The 18,987-nt window shown below is 47.5% G+C and overlaps 1 protein-coding gene and 1 long non-coding RNA gene across 4 annotated transcripts in view; one reads left to right on the top strand and one right to left on the bottom strand.

The window, feature by feature from the left end:
* Positions 1-6,421: 6,421 nt before the first annotated feature.
* On the bottom strand, positions 6,422-12,650 carry LOC141731168 (uncharacterized). The gene is made up of 3 exons (XR_012583121.1): positions 12,413-12,650; positions 10,733-10,833; positions 6,422-8,575 (listed from the first exon to the last, which is right to left on the bottom strand). It is a non-coding gene; the product is annotated as an uncharacterized LOC141731168 (long non-coding RNA).
* Positions 12,651-12,656: 6 nt separating this feature from the next.
* The window catches only part of MMP17 (matrix metallopeptidase 17), a 48,105-nt gene continuing 41,774 nt past the window's right edge, over positions 12,657-18,987 (top strand). The window contains exon 1 of one of the 3 annotated variants that reach the window (XM_005494012.4): positions 12,657-13,187. In XM_005494012.4, the coding sequence (XP_005494069.2) occupies positions 13,059-13,187 (129 nt within the window). In that variant the 5' untranslated portion in view covers positions 12,657-13,058. The remainder of the gene's footprint in view (positions 13,188-18,987) is intronic. The other 2 variants (XM_074554683.1, XM_074554684.1) reach the window with 2 other exon arrangements.

Below are 18,987 nucleotides of genomic sequence, written 5' to 3'. Positions count from 1 at the left end.
GTGGGCAGCCAAGACAAGGCTGGGCTGCAAAGGATACAGGACACCTGTGCTGGGGCAAAAAGCTGAGCTGCTTTACCCCGGTAAAGATATAGCTGCTGCTACTAAATTTGCCATATCTTCTAAAACTGTCATGAAGACAGGTGACAGATGAGCTCCTCACAGAGTTAGGGATCCCTCTCTTGCTGCTCCTTGTAGACATTTCTCTTTCTTCTTCCCCTCCACACACTTATATTTTTGTGGGGTAGGATGCTAAATTAGGTAGAAGAAAATCATGGTGTGGCTGGGGCAGCAACATCAGGACAAAGCTCCCACAAAGGGCTGAAACCAGTGCAATGCTGCCTGCTGGCCTTAAGAGAACATCCTGACAGCATCAGGTGAAGGGAGAGAATGGAGTGGGAAGTGAAATCCATGTCTGGCATGGCCAAGAGCCAGAGATGGGCCTGACTTGAACTGGGACAAAATGTTCTGTGACTGTCTGGGGAGTGGTATAATCTGGAGCCCTCTGCTCCACTGCATCCCTGTGATCTGCCCTCATGTATGCTGGAGAAGACAAGAGAAAAGGCACAACTCAACCAGGCTCCATATCACCAGAACAATGATAAAATGCTTTTTTTAGGAAGCAGGAACACTTCTCCCAGTGTCGGGCTCAGGAGAGCAGCTTGAGGCTGCAGTCTGCTGTCATGCTGGGATAGGGACCAATTCCATTCCCTGCTTCCCTGCAAAGTTGTTTGCTCAGGCTCTGCAAGGTGGCAATTGCTGGAGCTCTGGGGTGTTGCAGCAGCTTGTAAAGGTCAAGACAAAGTCTCTCAGCCCTGTGTTTGGTTTGCTTGTTATTAGCTGGGCTGCCAGGGCTGCCCTGCACAGGGCACTGGGGCCTCTGTGTAACTCCCAGGGTGATGTCTTGGCTGTGCATGGGAGCTGCATTGCTGTTTGACAGGGCAAAGGCACACAGACATTTTTTTCAGAGGTACAAAACGCAGCAGCTCTTAAAAACCCCCACAGTCACCCCAAATCCCTCCTAAGCCCATAAAGCAAGACTAGAAGAACCCCCAACATAACTGGCAAATACGGTTAAGCTCCACTTTTGCCTCACTGCCAGCGCTCAAGTTTAGCACAGCAGTTTCCCACAGCTCCACTCCACTCACATTGGGAGCAGAGATATTGCAGTAATGGAGGATGCTCAGGATAACTGAAGATAGAAGAAGGTATGGGGCCAGCTAAGAGTCCTGGAGTTATCACACAATTAAATGAGACTTGTAGCTTAAGAACCTGAAAGTCTTATCAAATATAACCTGCCCATGAAGGATTTGCAATTTATGTTGAAGTCTCTGAATGTAACCCTTAAACTTTTTGGGGACCAGCCTGATGTGCCCACTCTAAGGATATCTAAACATGTCACATGCCAGCTTTACTCACTGCATTATAATAGCATTCAACAGGATTTAAATTAGCTTCAGCACTCTAATCGTGTTGCTACTATAACAGCAGCAAGATAACTCCCAGGCATTGGTTATGTAGCCTCTGAGGGAAAGAGATTTCAGATGTGTTCAGCAGAAATGCACCGTGTGAGCCATGGTTATAATTTCATTAACAGGATGCTACTCGGCTCCTACTGGGAGTTGGAGGAGATTAGCATTATAATGGGGATCAGAGCCTCTCCTTGTGTTTGCACCGATCTCCAGCCTGCAGGAGAATGAGCTGTCAGAAGACGTGATCCTCAGACCTCTAGCCTGGTATTTGACACAAACTTGAAGCTTCTTAGAATGTGCTGAGCTCTGCACAGCCTCTGCCTGGAGAGGCAGTGCTGCTGGGGTTTGGGACATTTGCTGTGCTACAGGCTCTGGCATCCCATGCTCCACGAAGGGCTGTTCTCATCCTCATGGACCTCCGGCAGCGAGGCCAAACTTATAGTGATGGTCAGGGCAGCTGGGGACTGGTTTCAGTGGGACACAGTGGGATGCTGGGTGGGAGGTGAGGAGCCAAGTACCAGCATGATGTACCTGCCATCGCTCGCTTCCTTGGAACTGCCTGTCCTATGGCAGGGGTATGCTTCTCAAAGGCCAGGGCACATCCCTTGCAGGACAAATCTTGATTAAACACTTAGGCACATCCAGCTAGATTTGAGCTGCTTACAGAGACAAGAAGCCTAGAATGACTGCCCAGGTGCCTCCAGCATCCTGGAAACTTTCAGGTCACCTCCTCCTTCCTAAGCATGGAGACTGCAGTGTCCAGCTTTGGGGAAGAACAGGTGGGTATCCATGCACTGAAAGGTCTGGATGCTTGCCAAGGAAGACTTACACATACTGACCTTTAACTCCTTACCTGCTCTGAGACAGGAAAAAGCAGCCCCAGCATGCCTGAGCTGCAAAAGGCTGACCTTTCCAAGAGCCCCTAACACCTCTTGCTCAGATTATTGTGCCATCTCTGGCTGTGAACATCATGTTGAGCACTCAGTGTGCATCCTGTGGGAAACCCACACAGCAGCTGGATGCATTGGCATCACTGACTGCGCACATGGGAAAGACATGCATAGCCCATGCTCAGCAGGCAGGAGAACTGGGACAGTCCAGCCAGTGTGGCCCCTTCCCATAGCCTGATAGCTTCCTACAGCTGAGGTCCCAGCCTTGCTACCAGCTTGGGGACACTGCAGAGAGCAGTGGGAAGAATAGGCCTAAATGTCTCCTCTAACAGAACTGCACCAAAACTCACACCCAGCATGGGTTTCCACAGGTGCATTTAACCTTTGTAACACAGCAGTAACAGATACCCACCACACAACTCCAGGCAGAATGGAAGCAGGAGTTTTCCCAGAGCTTTCAAGCAGTTCCTGAGCATTTTTAGAGATCACAGCAGCCCAGTCCCAGCACAGGCCCTGCACCATGTTTACACACACACAACTTCCATGGGAGCAGCAGGACCCCAGGAGGGGATAGGGACCTGTGAGAACATCAGCAGGGCCAGGGCACAAAGCTCTCTGTACTACTTTGCCTATTACTTTTTTAAGTAGACCAAGTTTAAACAAGGTTTCTCTGGGATTTCTCCTGGAACTCCATTGTTTCTCCATTGCTACAGCACCATCTCAAGTCCTTTCATGTGAAGGAGACCTCTGAGTGAGGCAGTTGGTTTTGCTGAGTAGATTTCTCACCTTATCACTTAACTCCCATGGTTCATTTTCCTCAGCTCCTTTTATACATTTCTGCCCAAAACACAAGATTTAATTCAACCTGTCAGGGTCAGACCCAGCAGGTTCACCCCAGCTTGGGACTCTCACTGGGAGTCATTACCCCAGGAAAGAGCTGCCACAGCCAACTGGAACACCAGGGCTGAGACGTCCTTGGAGGCATTTTCTATCTTTCAGCAGTGCTGGACATGACGTGGTTCTTGAATTGGTCTTTGCATTTGAGATATTCAACTTTTTTCCCAGCTGCCTCTGCCACTGGCTGCTCTGCATCTGATGGATGGGAACCCATCACAGCTGAAGTTCCCAGTGCTGATCTCTCCAGCCTTCCCCTGCTTGGGAGGTGTTTCTTTCCTCTCCCAAAGGAAATAATTTTAAAAGCCAAGTTTTAAAATGAAAGTGATAAAGCTCAATTCAACTCTCTTATTTATTTGGAAAAAAAAAAAATTGACATATAAATGTGCTTGGCATCTCACAGTTTGTGTGCTCTTGCCCTACCTGTGCAGCTAGGGCTGGAAGTTCAGAGATAATGATGGAGCTCAGCTGTTCTGGGTATCATGATGAAGTTCAGCTGCTCTGAGGCAGAGGGAAAACACCCTGAGAATTCCCAGCAAACTACTGAGAGCACATTATGTGCCTGATGGCTCTCTCCCTTCTCTACCTTGACTGGTTGGACCCTGCAGTACAGGAGAGGGGAGGCATGAAGCAGGCATGGAAATGTGTCTCGGGGAAATGGTACAGGTAAAACTGAACTTATGTGCTGTGTAATTTCTACAGGGGTGTGAAGTGTGAGGAAAAGTGACATGGGAAGGGGGAAAGTAATCTGGAAGAGCAGTTATTAGAGGATCAGAAAATGAAGTAACTCTAAGTAACTCTGCTTTTTCAGGGTGGAATTTTTTTTCTAGATGTCTGGAGTTGTCCTTTAAAGAAAACTTTTAAGAAAATTACTAAAGCTAAAAAAGCCCTTTTTTTCTTTTCCAAATGAGATTTTTCTCAAGCATCTAACACTCTCAGATAAAACAATAACTTTAAACTAGGTTCTTAGCATGTCTGATAATTTTTTTTCTGTAAACTCTGCACAGGGTTTCACACTTGTGTTTCCTGTTGTTTTGTCACTCAGTCCTTTCTGGGGGCTGGTCACTGGCTGCTATGGTGGTGACACACCTGACAGCTCCTTCCCTGGAGCATTCTATACCAGTGGATCCCCAGCAGAAGCTGGGGATTTGTGGTGCTTGAAGCAAGATGTATCTTGTTTGGGAACTGGGCAGAACTGTGGAACTGTGCCTGGGCTGGCGTGATAGGGCCGCAGCTCTGCCCAAGCAAAGGGACACCTGGGTGCTAAGAAGTTGCAGAAACTTCATTATTTCACCACTGCCTCCTCATTCAGTTCTGGTAAACTAGAAAAATTCTGCGAGGGCAGCATTTCTTGTGCCATCAGGTGCTGCAGGATATCCCCACATGTGTGACACAGGGTGTCCCCACGTGTGTGACGCACTCAAGAGCAGCCAGTGCTGTGTCCCATTCCAGTCTGGATAATTGCCATTTCTTTGGCTTCCTTTGGATGTCAAATTTCTTGCAGACAGCTGGGAGGTGATGAGAGGGAAAGCCTGGTGCTAGCTGCATGCTGAGGGTTCCACGAGAGCTCAGCTGGGAGCTATAGAACAGCAGGAAGTCTCTCCAGGCTATTCCCTGTGCAGAGCCAAACAAGGGCTGAGTGAGGCTTCTGCTGTGTTTCTGCACAATTTATGTACATAAATGTTCTATAAAGCAGTGGGACTGTTTCCCTCCTTTTGGTTACTGGTGCCAATAAAAGGAGACCTCTCTGTTACCTTTGAAAGAATTCTCAGCTCTCATACAATAACGAATTTTTTCTGTCTCCTTGATTGTGGCTGTAAAGGTTGTGCAGCCTGTGAGGAAAAGCAAAAATCTTATGGTGGGGTGGAGCAAAAAATGAAAAACATCCAACAAGTGAAACAGCACTACAGTTACAGGTGCAGAGCAGGATCTTGGCAGGGCCAAGCTGCCCTAGGGTGAAAGATGCTCTTGTGCCCCCGGCTGGGTGGCTCTGCCCCAATACCCTGAGCAGATTCCCCCAGGGCAGGGCTGGGCATGTCCCAGTTCCAGGTGCCCTTGGAGCAGTGCTCCAGGAGGGATGAGACAGACCCCAGTCTCTGCCATTGTCTGAGTGACTACAAAGTGTCATTCGTAGAAGGAGATACAAATGCAGGTGAATTCCTGTGCTGAGCCACCATTCCCACATAAATTGCATTACAGGTAGGAATAAGCTTAATTGTACCTAGTATGTTTTACTGTCAGGATATAGTCCACTTGTCCTGGGCAGGAAAAGTTGCTCCTGTTCCCTGGGTGAGGACTTGTGTTCACTGAGAGCTCCTGAGTGATGGCTCTGGCAGGATGAGGGGTTGGTATTTGGTAGAATGTGCATGCTGTGGGGCAGAAGGTGGGTGTTGAAGTGCTGGAAGCAGCACACTCCTCACTGAGCCCCCCACACCCCTGTCCGTGCACACTCTGGCTGCTCTCACACTCAGGCCAGCTCAACAGAGCATAATGATCTACTGGGGTGGTCAGTTCTAGGGTGTTTCCTGAAAGCCAGTGGAACTGGGACCGCAGACCTTTGCCGCAGCAGCCTCCTTCCTTCCCACAGACACAGCACCATGTCAACCAAACATCTTGGGCTCTGTCCTGTATCTTCCTCAGGGAGCCCTTAGAGACATGATGCTGCTGTCAGACTGGGGTGACTGGGCGACTGGGTACTGCTGGTTGTGCCCAATCTCCAGGCCAAAGTGCCTGGAGACATGACATCTCCAGGCCACCTGCTCACCCACCTTCTCCATCCTGCTCCCAAATCATGTAGCTGCCCATTCCCAGGACAAAATAGGGCTAATAATGAGCAGAGCAGGGCCATTTTGGGCCTCCTGCCCACTGGCAGCTCTCTTCTGGCTGTTCAGATGCAATGAGTGCTAGGTCTGGATCACTCAGCACTGAGGCTTTAGAAACTCCAAACTCAATTGACTGAGGATTTGCAGGAGCTAGACCCTAGTCTCCCTGTTCAAGCTTTAATAACACAGGGAATTAGTGGGTAAAGTATCAGATTACTTAAAAAATAATAAAACATTTCTCTAGTGAAGCATTAATTTTTAAAAAGGCATTTGGTTGTGCTTTGATTAAGAGAGAGGCTGTATATAAACCATCCATTTGAATACCTTGTGTTCAAATAATAATAAAAGTTTGGTTTATGTAACAGCTTTTAATGTGTATGATGCACTTTAGTCTGTGGTGTAGACACAGAGCTGAGCTGTGCTGTGAGTGACAGGAGCTGTGGTAATCTGTTTTTCTTAAGACACAGGGCAAATAGGAGCTCTTCTGTAAAACAGGGAAACTTTTCAGTAAGACCTTTAATAGAGCAGTGAGATTTTGTGTATATAACTGGCCGTCATGGCAAACACAGATATTTACTGGTAGCTTCAAGCCAGAAGGTTCATGAGCAATTTACTTCCAAAGCAAAACACTGTGCTACCTCATGTTTATTCTTGGGAAAACCATTCAGAGGTTTATTTTTTTTTCTTGTCATGCTGCCATTCTGCCTGATGCAACTTGAGCTTCTAATGCAACACGACACCAGTAGCTGCTTAAGATCTATGGAGAGGAGTCATTAAAATTGTATCCTGAGAAATAATTAAATTCCCATGATTGCTCCACAAATTACGTTGCTTATTTCACATGACTTTGACATACAGAAGAATAATCCTTCCAGTCCAAGTGGAGCCTTCGTTCCTCACATTCATTAGTCCAGGGGAGAGCAAAGTTAAGAGAATGATGTTCCTCCTGGGACTTGGTCTCAAATGTCCAGTAGTGAATCCTTCCTCTTCCAAGAGAATCCACTTAACTTTCAAGATTAGTGGAAACTGCCATATGTGAGAATAGCTGCAAAGGCAAAATGAGTTTTGCCACCAAGAACAGTTTTCATAGTAAGGATTTAATTGATGTTCTTCCTTCAGGCTTCAAGCAGGGAGGACTGATCAAGGGTGTGAAACATTCCTTTGGTTGTAGCTTTGCTGAGAAGGCAGGTTATGATTTGTCTGGATTTGATGCATTGAAATATCTTTGTCTGAGAAACGCAGGGTTTTCCCATTAGGGCATTAGCAGGGAAGCTGGGCAGCACTGGCAGCTGTCCTTAGGCTGTGCTTAGCTCTGCTAAAGGCCACATTAACTTCATGGACACTGTATTTCCAATACATTAATTGTTTATAGCAAGAAAAAGCCCTGATTTTGCAACACTAGCTCCAAAATAGCAGAGGAAGATTTTGGAGGTAAAGCAGGAAGAGCAGAGCAAGAAGCCAAAGCCAGAGATGTGCTGTTTGCAGGAGAGTCCCACAGCACAGAATGCCGGTGAGATCTGTTAACATGTGCCCCAGGGCTCCATGATGGAAATTGCATTGCAGAAGAAGCTCTCCTGACCTTGCTGGCAAAATCCCCCAGATGTCTGGGCCAGGCCTCCCGATAGGTTGTCAATCAACATGTCACAAGCCGAAAGAAGATATATGGCCAGATTTAATTGACAAGCTGTTCTGACATTGCTAAAGTAGGTATCTGCCTCTGTAGGGTACAGAGTATGTGTGAATATAACAGACTGCTGGCTTTTGATGTAGGCCACATAATTTGGTGTTTTCCTGACTGACAGAAAGCACAAACATGTATTAAAGCATTATAAAATACAGGTCAGAGGACTTGTGGTTCTCCCTGGCCAAAGGACAGTCTGTAGTGTCTAAGCAGTGTTAAAATTAGTACTATTTTCCACTGGAAAAGGCAATCTAATGATACTTTATAGCTTTAAAAATTTTTTGTTTGTTTTTTTTCTTGGACTTTTTCCTCAGTATCTACTTCTTGTTAATTAACCTCCGAACTTTTCATCATTGCTTAAACAAGACATCAACATCCTTTCATGGAGTGTTATTGAAAAGCAATGCGAATGAGGATAGGAATGCTGCTAGTGAAGAGAAAATGACACTTTGCTTTGCATTAACATGGCAGCTGTGACCCATCCTTCTGCCTGGCTCATTATTACAAGACCTTGAATGGAGGCTTTTCTGTATTGGGGACACTGCAGCAAAGCTAAGCCTGCAGAACATTATTTTTTTTGTATTGTTTTATAATTCATGGGTGTTAATGCCTCAAACACTGTTCTGTGAGAAGAACATGATGCAGCAGGGAGGCAAAAGTGGCCAGTGTTGTTCCAGATGGTCTGTGCTGATGTCTGCTCAGCAGTAACATGGCCTTGAACTGAGGCTGTATCCTTGTTGGGTTGCCACCAATGTTTCTGTAGTGCCAAGGGAGTCCAGCAGGAGACTGAGATGACCTCGTGCTGGGTGCATCACAAACCTGGAATAAAGAGAAGAAGATGGAATACAAGACATGTCTGCAAGCAAGGGAGATAGAAGAAATTACAGAAAAATGCAGTTCAAATTCTTGGAGTACAGTTGTACTGGAAAAAATATACTGGGATTGGGTGGTGGTGTCCTAGTGTACAGTGTTTTTATAAGAGGTGAAGGGAGGATAGCATGCCTGCCTCCAGCTTGCTGAGAAGGAAATATTGCCATGCAGAAGGGGCAGCATGCAAGAATGTGAGTGCAGGTGTTTGAGCAAGGAAGGAAGAAGGGGATTTCATGGCCAGGTGGACAAGGAAGCTGATTTCTTGGTGCTAAATGAGCAACAAAAGACAAAGCAGGGTTGTCTGTGAAAATCTTTGAAATAAAGAGCTTTTATCTGTTTTATCTGATATAAAGAATTCCACAGAGAACTGCTTGAGAGCTGTGCTGATGGATTTCCAAGTGTTAGACTTGGAAATAGACCTCTGAAACAGGATTTGCTATGGGTACCTGCAGGATTATGGCTGGCAGAGGGATAAAAGGGTTTTCCAGCAGAGGAGAAGCAGGCTGGGAAGAGCTGCAGCTTCAGGGGAAGCCAGGAAGGCTGCACTTTTCAGATGTTACATGAGAGAAATCTGTGAGATTTAGACATTAGAGTGAGTCAGAGAGGACTAAGCTGTGCCGATAGTGGGCGCTGGTAGAATAACGGTTAGCCCTGTCTCAGCCTGTGAAGCCGAAGCTGGCAAATGGACATCCGTGAGATGCTGGAGGTTCTTTGTGCCAGTGTGTGATTATTAGAGAACAAAAGTCCTGTGGCCAAGAGCACTGTGAGCATCTCTGCAGCATCGCTACAGAGCCCTGCCCTGCAGGAAAATACTGGTTTCCATGACCCTTCCAACTTTGGTTCCTCTCCTTTAGTATAAGCTATGAAAAAATGTCAGGAGGAAAAGGAAAAAATTGGAGGACAAGGAAGTAAAAAAGGTGCATACTTCTAAGTCATCTGTAAATGACTTGATCTACTTTGGCTTTACTCAGGGAAATGAAAAATCTCTAAACTTCCCATGAGCAGTATTTAAACATACCTGCAACTGGGTGTCTACCACTGGACTTGGAAAAATAATTGCTTCCTTTTCCAATTTCATTGGTCACCCATCAATCTTAAAAGAAGGAATGCAAATAAATAGTTTCTGGATGATATTAATTACAAGTAAGCAAACTATACTCCGGCAACTGTTTTATCCTATGGCTACCAAATCTTCTAGAGAACAGCAGGGTAATATCAGAAATGTCCTCATTCTCAGACTTTGCAGGGTCTGAGATTCACTGCTTGGACTTGGGAGGAAGTTCTTCCTGCCCCTTGGGAATTCCGTGTGTGCTGTTGGAGCAGCTGCACAGAGAGGGACAATGGCAGCAGCCTGGCCCCCACTCCGCACAGCAGTTTCTGGTTGATAGGGCAGAAAATTCTCATTTCTGAACCTGCTAAAATACAAGCATCTGCAGTGATGTAACAGGGCAGAAAAAGTTTTATAGTATCTACTGATAAGAACTCCTGCATATTTAATGCAAAGAATATTTTCCGTATAACCGTGCAATTAGGAAATTAAATTGTCTGGATGTTGTCATACATGCTAATTATGCTAGACACTGAGGAAAAATCTTCATCTTCCACATGGCATGTATAGCTAGAAGATAATGACATTTTAGATTCATGCTTGTCATCTTGGTGCACAAAGGTGAAAATATTATAAGTATGTGCATTTGGCTGGAATGTATGTGGAAGGAAAACCAATTGTGTACTTGTTTACAGGTTTTTCTGAACACTGACAATAATGGGCAGATCAGGGAAATGTGAACGTACAAATCAGCTTTACTAGCATTTCTTGTTCAACATGGAAGTTTTGGGCTAAAACAGACCATAGGCATCACCACAAATAGGTCTCTGCTATGGGTTCCTATTTGCTTGCTCTTACTTACAAGCTGCTTGCAGATATCTCTATTTTATTCTTATGCAAAGCAAATATTTTGGCTAAAGTGTGTTGAAATGCTGTTTTAACTGAGTCATTAGTTTGCAATAAATGAAATATAAAGAATGCTTTTTGGAAACTATGCTTAACAGAATTAAAATCATCACACTGTTCCTTCCCTAAATAAATTCTATTCAGCAACTCACCTGGGTAACGAATGGCCTGAAAACTCCATCCACCCTCATATAGTTCTTATGATATAAATGCAGATTTAAATCTGTGCCATTGAAGTGGGGTTTTTTGTTTACTGAAAAGGAAAGAGAGGAAAACCGTTCACAGTTCAGTTTGTTATAACCAGGTCCTTTTTATTGCCCAGCTCTGCTCTCTGTAGCTGTAAGGAGCTGATGGCATCCACACAATGTGTCTCATTATTTTGGGCACAACTTCCACTTTCCAGGGAGAGCTGCTCTTCTGTTAGATTCACTATGGTAAAGTGAAGTTAGCATGATTACTTCAGATCTTAAATTTGATGCTTAGCTTTGAGTATATATGCCATATACATTCAAATACAGTGTTTAGAGGCTCTCTGATACTTCTTTGGGTCTTGATGGTCAAGCAGTGTTTTATTAAAGGAGGAAGACTCATGCAATAAAATTAAACTATTAAAGATTCTTTCCCAGCTCTTTACACCTGTCATGGCTGTGGACTCTTTTGGTCTTGTAATTTAAGGCAGATATCTGCCATCTTGTCTCTTGTAAGTGCTTGCTAAGAATGTTTATAAATACATTGGGAATTACTTTCAACAAGGTATGGACAAAGCAACTACTCGTCCACCCTAATTAATCATTCCCATTGCAGGTTCTTGTGGTGCAAAACATATTGAGGTGCTGACACAGCACAGGTGCTAATAACTAATACCTGAGCAGACAGGGAAACAGGGCATTGAGATCTACGGAGGTCAGAGATTGGGAAATTCATTCACATTTGGCCCCCTAAAAACTCTGAGGCTTTTGTGGGGCAAAACAGATGTGGAAATAATACTCTTGCAATATGCAAATTTAGCACATTCTACAACTGTTGAAAATGGATATGCTCTTTGTTTTAGTATGGGGAAAAGCTCTCCAGATAGCAGCTCTTTAGCTCAGGCAGCTGTTGGTGGGGCTCTGAGCCACGTAATTCAGGTGTTTCCCCTCTGATATATCTGGCGCTGGAGCAGTAACTTCAGTCCAGTTTACAGGGACACAGGGTAGTGCAAACTCACCCCCAGGAAGTGAGGTTTCCCTGCCAGTTGTCTTTAACCAGTTTCTTTTGGACAAAGATTTCTTATTCCCTTACTCACTGGCTTTCTCCAGTGCTGTCTGATATTAAATATCTCCAGGAGCAGCTACAGTTCATTGCTGGATTAATCTATTTGTGCAGAAGATGTCATATCAATGACCATTACAATTTTGCTTGAGCAGCACCTAGAAGCAATTTTTCATCTCTGTCCATTCTTCATTATCTCCACTTACTTATCTTAAAACAGAAACTCTAATTTTATTTTAAAAGCACCCAAATTTAAAAATCATTAACAAAGCTGTTGAATGTATTCACATGCCAGTAGCAACCGGGGAAGGCAGATGCTGAGTAGGAAGTACATGTTCATCCTGAACTAGCAGGAGCTAGAGCTGTCAGGGTGTCCCCTGCCATCTGGCCCGTCGGAGCATGTGGCAGATTCACAGCTCTCGAGGGAGGACACGCAGTAGAGGCCATAGGATCCCATTATGCTGTTTATGGGGACAAGCCAGACATTTGTCTCGCAGAGACAATATGTCAGTGGGTGATGCTAAAACCACGCGGTCTTTGCCATAGCCCCTTCAAAACTCGGAGATGAAGCTGGTACTTACAGAAATGCTGATGTTTAGAAAAAAACCGTGTTGGAATCCTGAGGGATTTCAGCCAGACACAGATATTAAAACGGGAGGGGACTGAGCCCGCTCCGGCCCGAGCGACGCAGAGGGAGCGGGCAGGGATCGCTACCGGGGCTCGGAGCTGCTGGGGCCAGACCGCGCTTGCGAGCACCCCCCAACCCCGGCGGAGCCCTGACACCGCCTCCCTCATTAGCATCTCTTCCTCCTCCGCCTCCTCCGCCGGCCGGCCGCAGAGGGGTGCATGGCAGCGGCGCCGGAGCCGCGGCGACTCCCGGCAGCAGCAGCTACTGAGCCGCGCTCAGCTCCGTGCCAGCGGCTGCAGCAACTTTGCCGCTCCGAAGGCTGCGGAAGCGGGGCTATGTAACGGCGCACCCGGCAGCGCGAAGCAGCGCGGAGCGGAGTCCCCCCAGCCTCTCTTCCCGGTGGGGCGGAGCGGAGCCCCCCTCCTCCATCCTCGGCGGAGCAGCGCGGAACAGAGTGGAGCTCCCCGCCTCTCTTTCTCCTTCCCTGCCTCCTTCCCTCCCCGGCGGCAGCCGCAGCCTGGGGCGGGAGCGCGGATGCGGCGCGGAGCCCATCGGAGCCCATCGCGGGGCCGGGGCCGGGCGCCGCCAAGAGCGGGGGGATGCTGAGCCCCGCCGCCCGGCACCGCGCCCGCCTCCGGGAGATGCTCCTCGTGCTCGCTCTGTGGCTGGCGTGGCAAGAAGCGCCCGCGGCGCCGACCCCCGCGGCGGAGGACATCACCCGGGGAGTTGTGAGTTACCCGCGGGCCCCGCTCCTCTCCGCTCCCTCCGCCCTCGCCACCCGACTCGTCGGGTACTCCCCCACCTTCGGGCATCGCGGGCCCACGCGGCGCTGGGCGAGCTTCGGCGGCTGGAAATGCTCCCTGGCGCAACCCGCTGCCCAGTACCCCCTTTGCGCCACTGCCCTCCGTCTCCTGCTCCCGCTGATCGGGCCCTTTTACACCCGGTGCCCCCTCCAGCATTATCTACGTGGTGCCGCTCGTTGCAGCTGGTCCCCCACCCGCGCAGGCGGAAGGGTCTGTTTCCACCCCCCCGCACCCAGCGCCCCCCACCCCATACCCACTGCACCGAGCCCTCTGGAAGCCAGTCCCCCTCTCTAGCACCCAGTGCATGGTGCCTCTCCTGCCGCCTCCTCACCCAGCCTGGTGACCCAACTTTCCCCCAGCCGAGCATCGTGGGGCGATGGCCTCACCAGCTTTCACACACGGATGGTGATTTCTCAGGCGCTGGGAAAGGGCTGGTCTGTCTCGAGGGCTCCCTGCCCGCCGTGGAGCCACACAAACTCCAGCAGCAAGCAGGGTAAAACGGCACGTTTTGAGTCAGAGCGATCCCCTAGGACTCAGACATGCCTCGGGGATGTGTTAAGGGGCTGCTCGGTGCCGGCAGCAGGTGGAGGGTTGGCTGCACAGCATCTTTGTGGTTCTGCTTCTCCCCTCACAGGTGCCTGCTTAGTCCGCAAGGATATAACAGGTTTCAGCAGGCATGGAGAGCTTAGCTCACGTCTCTGCCAGGTCACGGTGCCAGCAGGTCTATACAGCTTCACCTCTCTGAGAGTGAAGAAATTAAGGGTATTCTCCTGAAGGAGGAGAAGTTTCTTGCAGCTTATACCAGTTGTAGCTCAGAGACGCCCCGCGACTATATCAAATCTGCGTTTCAGAAAGCCCTCTGTGGCTGGGTGTGGGCGGGCAGTGCTGGGGCTGGACCCGCCAGTTTGGAGAAATTCCCTGAAATTTAGTACATTTCGAAATGCTGCGAGTGCACTCCTGTGAAGGCAGGAGGGAGGAAGGGTTTGCGGCGCGGTTGGGTTATCTAATGAGCAGGACTCGCTTAGAGCAGTGCGCCAGGACGCTGCCTCCGCCGCCCAGGCTTCGGCTCCAAGCGTGTGTGTTGGCTCACAGGCTCCGGCTCAGACACCTGCCAGGGAAGACAAAGCCTATCGTTCCCCATCTGTTCCTAAGAGAATAGAAAATGTGGTGAATATAAAGTATACCTGCATCATTATGGTGCATTCACTTTCCTCTGTAACCAGATGTTAAAGCTGGAATTAATATTTCATGCAAACAGCACACAGATTGATGTATTCTGCCCCAGTCAATTTAACTCAAACTTTGTCTTTGACCTGCTTTTACCCTCGCTACCGAATAAGCTGCACTCAGCTTTTACAGGGTAAATGTTAATACTCGAGGAGCTTATTAGTTACTGATGACAATTTTCAGGCATTAATGTAATTTTTTTAGCCCTGGAGTAGATTTGAGCACTCTCTCCAAAACCTGCTGAAGAGCTGGGGCTGCCTGGCAAAGCAGAAGGTGTTGGGGATGGTGGTACTTGAGCAGAAATTAACTTCGGGAGAAGGAGGTTACATTACACCGAGACTTGTTTAGGCTGGGAATCTGATATTTAGGATGTATGATTGATATCAGGGTGCTGTCTCCCTCCTGTTGATGTCCTTGCTGGGGCAAAGAATCTCACCAGCTTGAGACAGCATTGGTGAGGAGGTTGAGTGTAAATCAAAGGAGTTGAATGTAAATCAGGTTTAAGCTTATGCCCTCTACTGAGCAGTAGGGAGCACAGAAGCCAGATATTTTCAGAAGCTTTGTTAGAAAACTACCACTCTCAGGGAAGTGAGAGCCTCAAGAATGATTTGACATCCACTTTATGAAGCAACTACAAAATTAAAGATCTATGGGGCTTTTCAATAAAATATTTGAAACCTAGGAAACATGACACCATGCCAATAGAAAGCTCTGCTAACCTTAGAAAATTATACCCAGCAGTCCTCTGCAGTAAACAGAGCACAATGTCAACAGAGCTTTTATAGCCCAAATGTTCACCCCTTGTAACCTAGAGGTTTTCAGTGCTGAACTGGACTGTGCCTCTGATCTCTGTCTTCTGCTCCGCTCCTGCTTGGAGTTTGTTTTAAATGAAACAATGGTGGTGGGCCAAATTAAAGTTCAGCAGAATGAAAGAGGGCTAAAATTCAAAGGCAATTCTTGTCAGCATGCTGCCCAAAGCAATATAACATGGAATGATTCTCCTGATTTCATTACTAGTGGAATATCCTGCCCAGTTTATAAATCTAACTTGATTATTAATGTTTTTATTTTTCTCCATTAGCTGCCCTGACAAAGAGAACATAAAATAGCTAATGGAACAGAGCTTGACTTGAGTGATTCTACTGAATTTTAGTACACTGCTTTTGAGATTTATGACTTTGCATTTTTACTGCTGCCTTTACAATAAACCCCCAACCCCTCCCCACCACAACATTCACAAATTGCATCTTTTTATGGCTGTTGAGTTCAGACGTCTCAGGAGTGCAAGCAGCAAAAACTTCCTATACACTAGTAGTAACTTAGTAATGAGAGCTCTCATTTCACTGGGCTTTGTACCAGGTCTGGCGGGAGGTCTACCTTCAAGCTGCGCTTTTCAGAATAGCTGGTGTGTGGAACCTGAACACTGAAGGTGCTGAGATTGGAGATTGGCTGGTTTGCAAGGAAGCTGGCTGTTCCTGCAGGCAGCTCCTGCCCACTGGGCTGCATTGCTGCTGTTGTGGGGACATGGCTTTGCAGGGCAAAACCTGTGGTTTGGCTAGCTTGGCCCCAAGGGAGATGTTTTGCCTTAGGGAGTTGTTTTGCCTGGCATAGAGGTTGCCAGAGAGCAGTTGACAGGGTGGTGGTGGTGGCGGCTTCACTGAGATCATCCTGTGTGGACACGGGCTCTGGTATCAGTGGCTGAAGGATCCAGGAGTGCCAGGAAAGTTTTAGTTTGGTTACTAGAGCGTGGGTGAAAAAAAAAGAAGACTGTGCGCTGCTTTTTCTTGACTTTGTGGCCAGGGGTGAGAGGGAAGGTCTGTGCATGCCCCTGAGGCGTTTCTCCAGCTGGGGATTGCTGGGCATTCCTGGGGGCTTTCGTATGCACAGCCTCCTTCTCACAAAGACCTGTCTGTGTTGTTCCCAGAGAAGTTGCTTCCAGGGTTTGCAGGCATTTGCATTCGTCGGGTGGAGACCACAACCCGCGGTCCCTCTCTGCCGTTATCCCAAGTGGCTCTTTGTTTAGGGCAAGGCCCTCCTTTTATGGCTGCTTCTCATTTGAATGACAAGGATGCATTTGTGGGCAGAACATGGTGGCACAGAGCCCTTCGAGGCTGTGCCCCCCTTCCCCCGCCCCCTTCCTCCCGCTGGCTGTGGTGGGCCAGGGGAGAGACAGAGGTTCCTCTGTGTCCCCATGTCAGGGAGCAGCGGGACAGGAGGAACAGCAGTTTCCTATGAGTGTGTGCCCTGCATCTCCCAAGTGCCAAATTTCAGAGTAGAAGCCAGCCCAAGACTCATCCTTGCTGTTTCTGGGGTGCTTTCCCAGCCCTGAGTAGGGTAGGACCATCCTGCTGCCCACATGCTGCATCCTGGTCCAGCTGCCCTCGTGCTCCCATCTGCCCAGAGTTAGCCAAGATCTCCCCTAAACTCCTGCATTTAAGTACCCAGTGGGGCATGTCCCTGAGACATGGCTTAGCTCCTGGTTCAAGGCTCGGGTAATCAGCCTCTCAAAGTAAAATCCTTGTACAAATGTAGGCTGTTCCCTGTATCAGGAGAAAGTACTGTACTTCTTCTGTTTTTGCTAATGGGGAAATTAAAAATTGATAATTTCAGTTGGAGCTTCATTCAGCCTTCTAAAATGGCAAGTCTTTAAGGACAGAATACTTAATGGAGTCCCTAAACAGCCTTGGAGAGAGGAGCTTTGCTTGGTCCTTCTGCCGTTAAAGCACTTCACGCCTTCCCATATGGAGCAGCGCCCATCCCAGGTCCATGAATTCCCTTCAAGAAAGCTAAGCTACCATATTAAAAAAAAAAAAAAAAAAGTTGGTTACATTTTAAAGTACCTCTTGAAGCCAAAATACAATGCAAACTAAGTTGACAAAAGACTGTCTGGAAGCTTTCAAACAGCCGGGCTGCTGTGAAAGCATTTAATCTGGTATTAAAGCCCTTGTTGGTGTGAGCTGCTCTTTCCCTTTCAGATTTGAGACCTCCATGTACAGTAATGCAATTTTCTCCTGGGCTTGGCTGCTATTGTGGTCCCAGCCGTGGGAACTAGCCAGGGTAGTCAGGCTAAATTACCCACTTTAATGAAATTCGGGAAGTGTTCAGAGCCAGTGGATGAAACCCTGCTGTCACCAGGGACTTCCCTACAGTTGGTGCTGGGGATGGAGCAGTGAGCTCTTGCACTGGCCTCACTCTTCACTCTTCACCCTTGGTGCTGTGTTGGGGGTAGAAATTCCTGGCTAGCAGGCACCCCCTTCCCTGGGGACAGCATGTAGTGTGGCTGTACCTCCATCTTCTCCTTTTGCCCCTAAAATCTCCTGTGGCAAAGGGAGATCTCGGCCTGTTTGACTCAGCTTGGATATTTAGTTATTCTTCCTCATTAAATTAAACATGCAAAGAGGCAACACCAAATGCAATGCGTCCTCATCCCTGACCAGCATTGACCAGGGCTCTCCTGTTTTGGTGTTGCGTGTGACTCACCAGTGGGACCAGTGTGTGTTGGCTCTGTGGAGCACAAGGGGTGACATGGGTGATGGATCCATGAGACTGGAGGACAGGGCAGTCTGTGACACTCTGTTTGTCCTGGCAGGTTCATAACTGCCAGTGATGGCTCACTGTGACTCATCATCAGGGCTGTGCGCTAATTTCTCATTATTTACTCATTGTCAAAAGTGCTGCAGGAATGGGGCTCTGTGGCTCTGGGAAAGGTCATGCTGTGGTTGAGGGAACCTTTATTTCTGGAATTTCTAGACCCTGTGGGAGCAGCTGTATACCCTGTGTTGGTCTCGTGTCCTGGCTGGCCCTGTGGAGGTGACAACATGGAGGGAAAAGCCATCACATCTTGGCTGATGATGAACACGGGCCACCACATTGTCACTTTTCAAAGGGTCTTCCTCAGACTAGAGCACCACTTAAAAGCTAGGATTTGCTTTCAAAATAACCTGTGATCTGACAGCAGCAGTTCTCAAAATTATTTCTTTTATCAAAATCACTTTAAATGGGTATATTTGGGAGTTTTGGAATCTCCTGCTGCTGCACACGTGCCAGCTGCATCTTCTTTGTCCCAGATTTTTATGGGGATTGTCTCTGTTTTCTGGGTCAGAGAATTAAGAGATTTGATGTTATATTAAAAAAACACGCACCAAACCACATATGCAAAGTTAAATCCAATGCAAAACAAAACAGACAAAGGGGCGAAGGGAAGGAGCTGCTGGAGGACCAGACAATTTTAGATCAGAATGAGAAACTGCATTTGACAAGAGGTTTGTTCTGATGGAAGACCTGACATGGATAATTGCTGACATTCACTGAGGAGCGTGGTCTTCAGATGGAATTCTGGCTTTTTAATTAGCCATGATGATTTATTAGAAAAGAACCCAATTAAATCTGAGGAACTTCCTGCATCAGAAGACACCATGTGCACAGAAAATTGTTCTTCCAAGAAAAGGGTTCCCACGGGATCTCTTTTGAGAGGAAAACCTGGAAACATTGGCATTTC

Source organism: Zonotrichia albicollis, chromosome 18 (assembly GCF_047830755.1).
Source record: "Zonotrichia albicollis isolate bZonAlb1 chromosome 18, bZonAlb1.hap1, whole genome shotgun sequence".
Lineage (NCBI taxonomy): Eukaryota > Metazoa > Chordata > Aves > Passeriformes > Passerellidae > Zonotrichia > Zonotrichia albicollis.
Note: the sequence above shows the minus strand (reverse complement) of the source record. Positions and strands in the feature narration are given on the sequence as shown.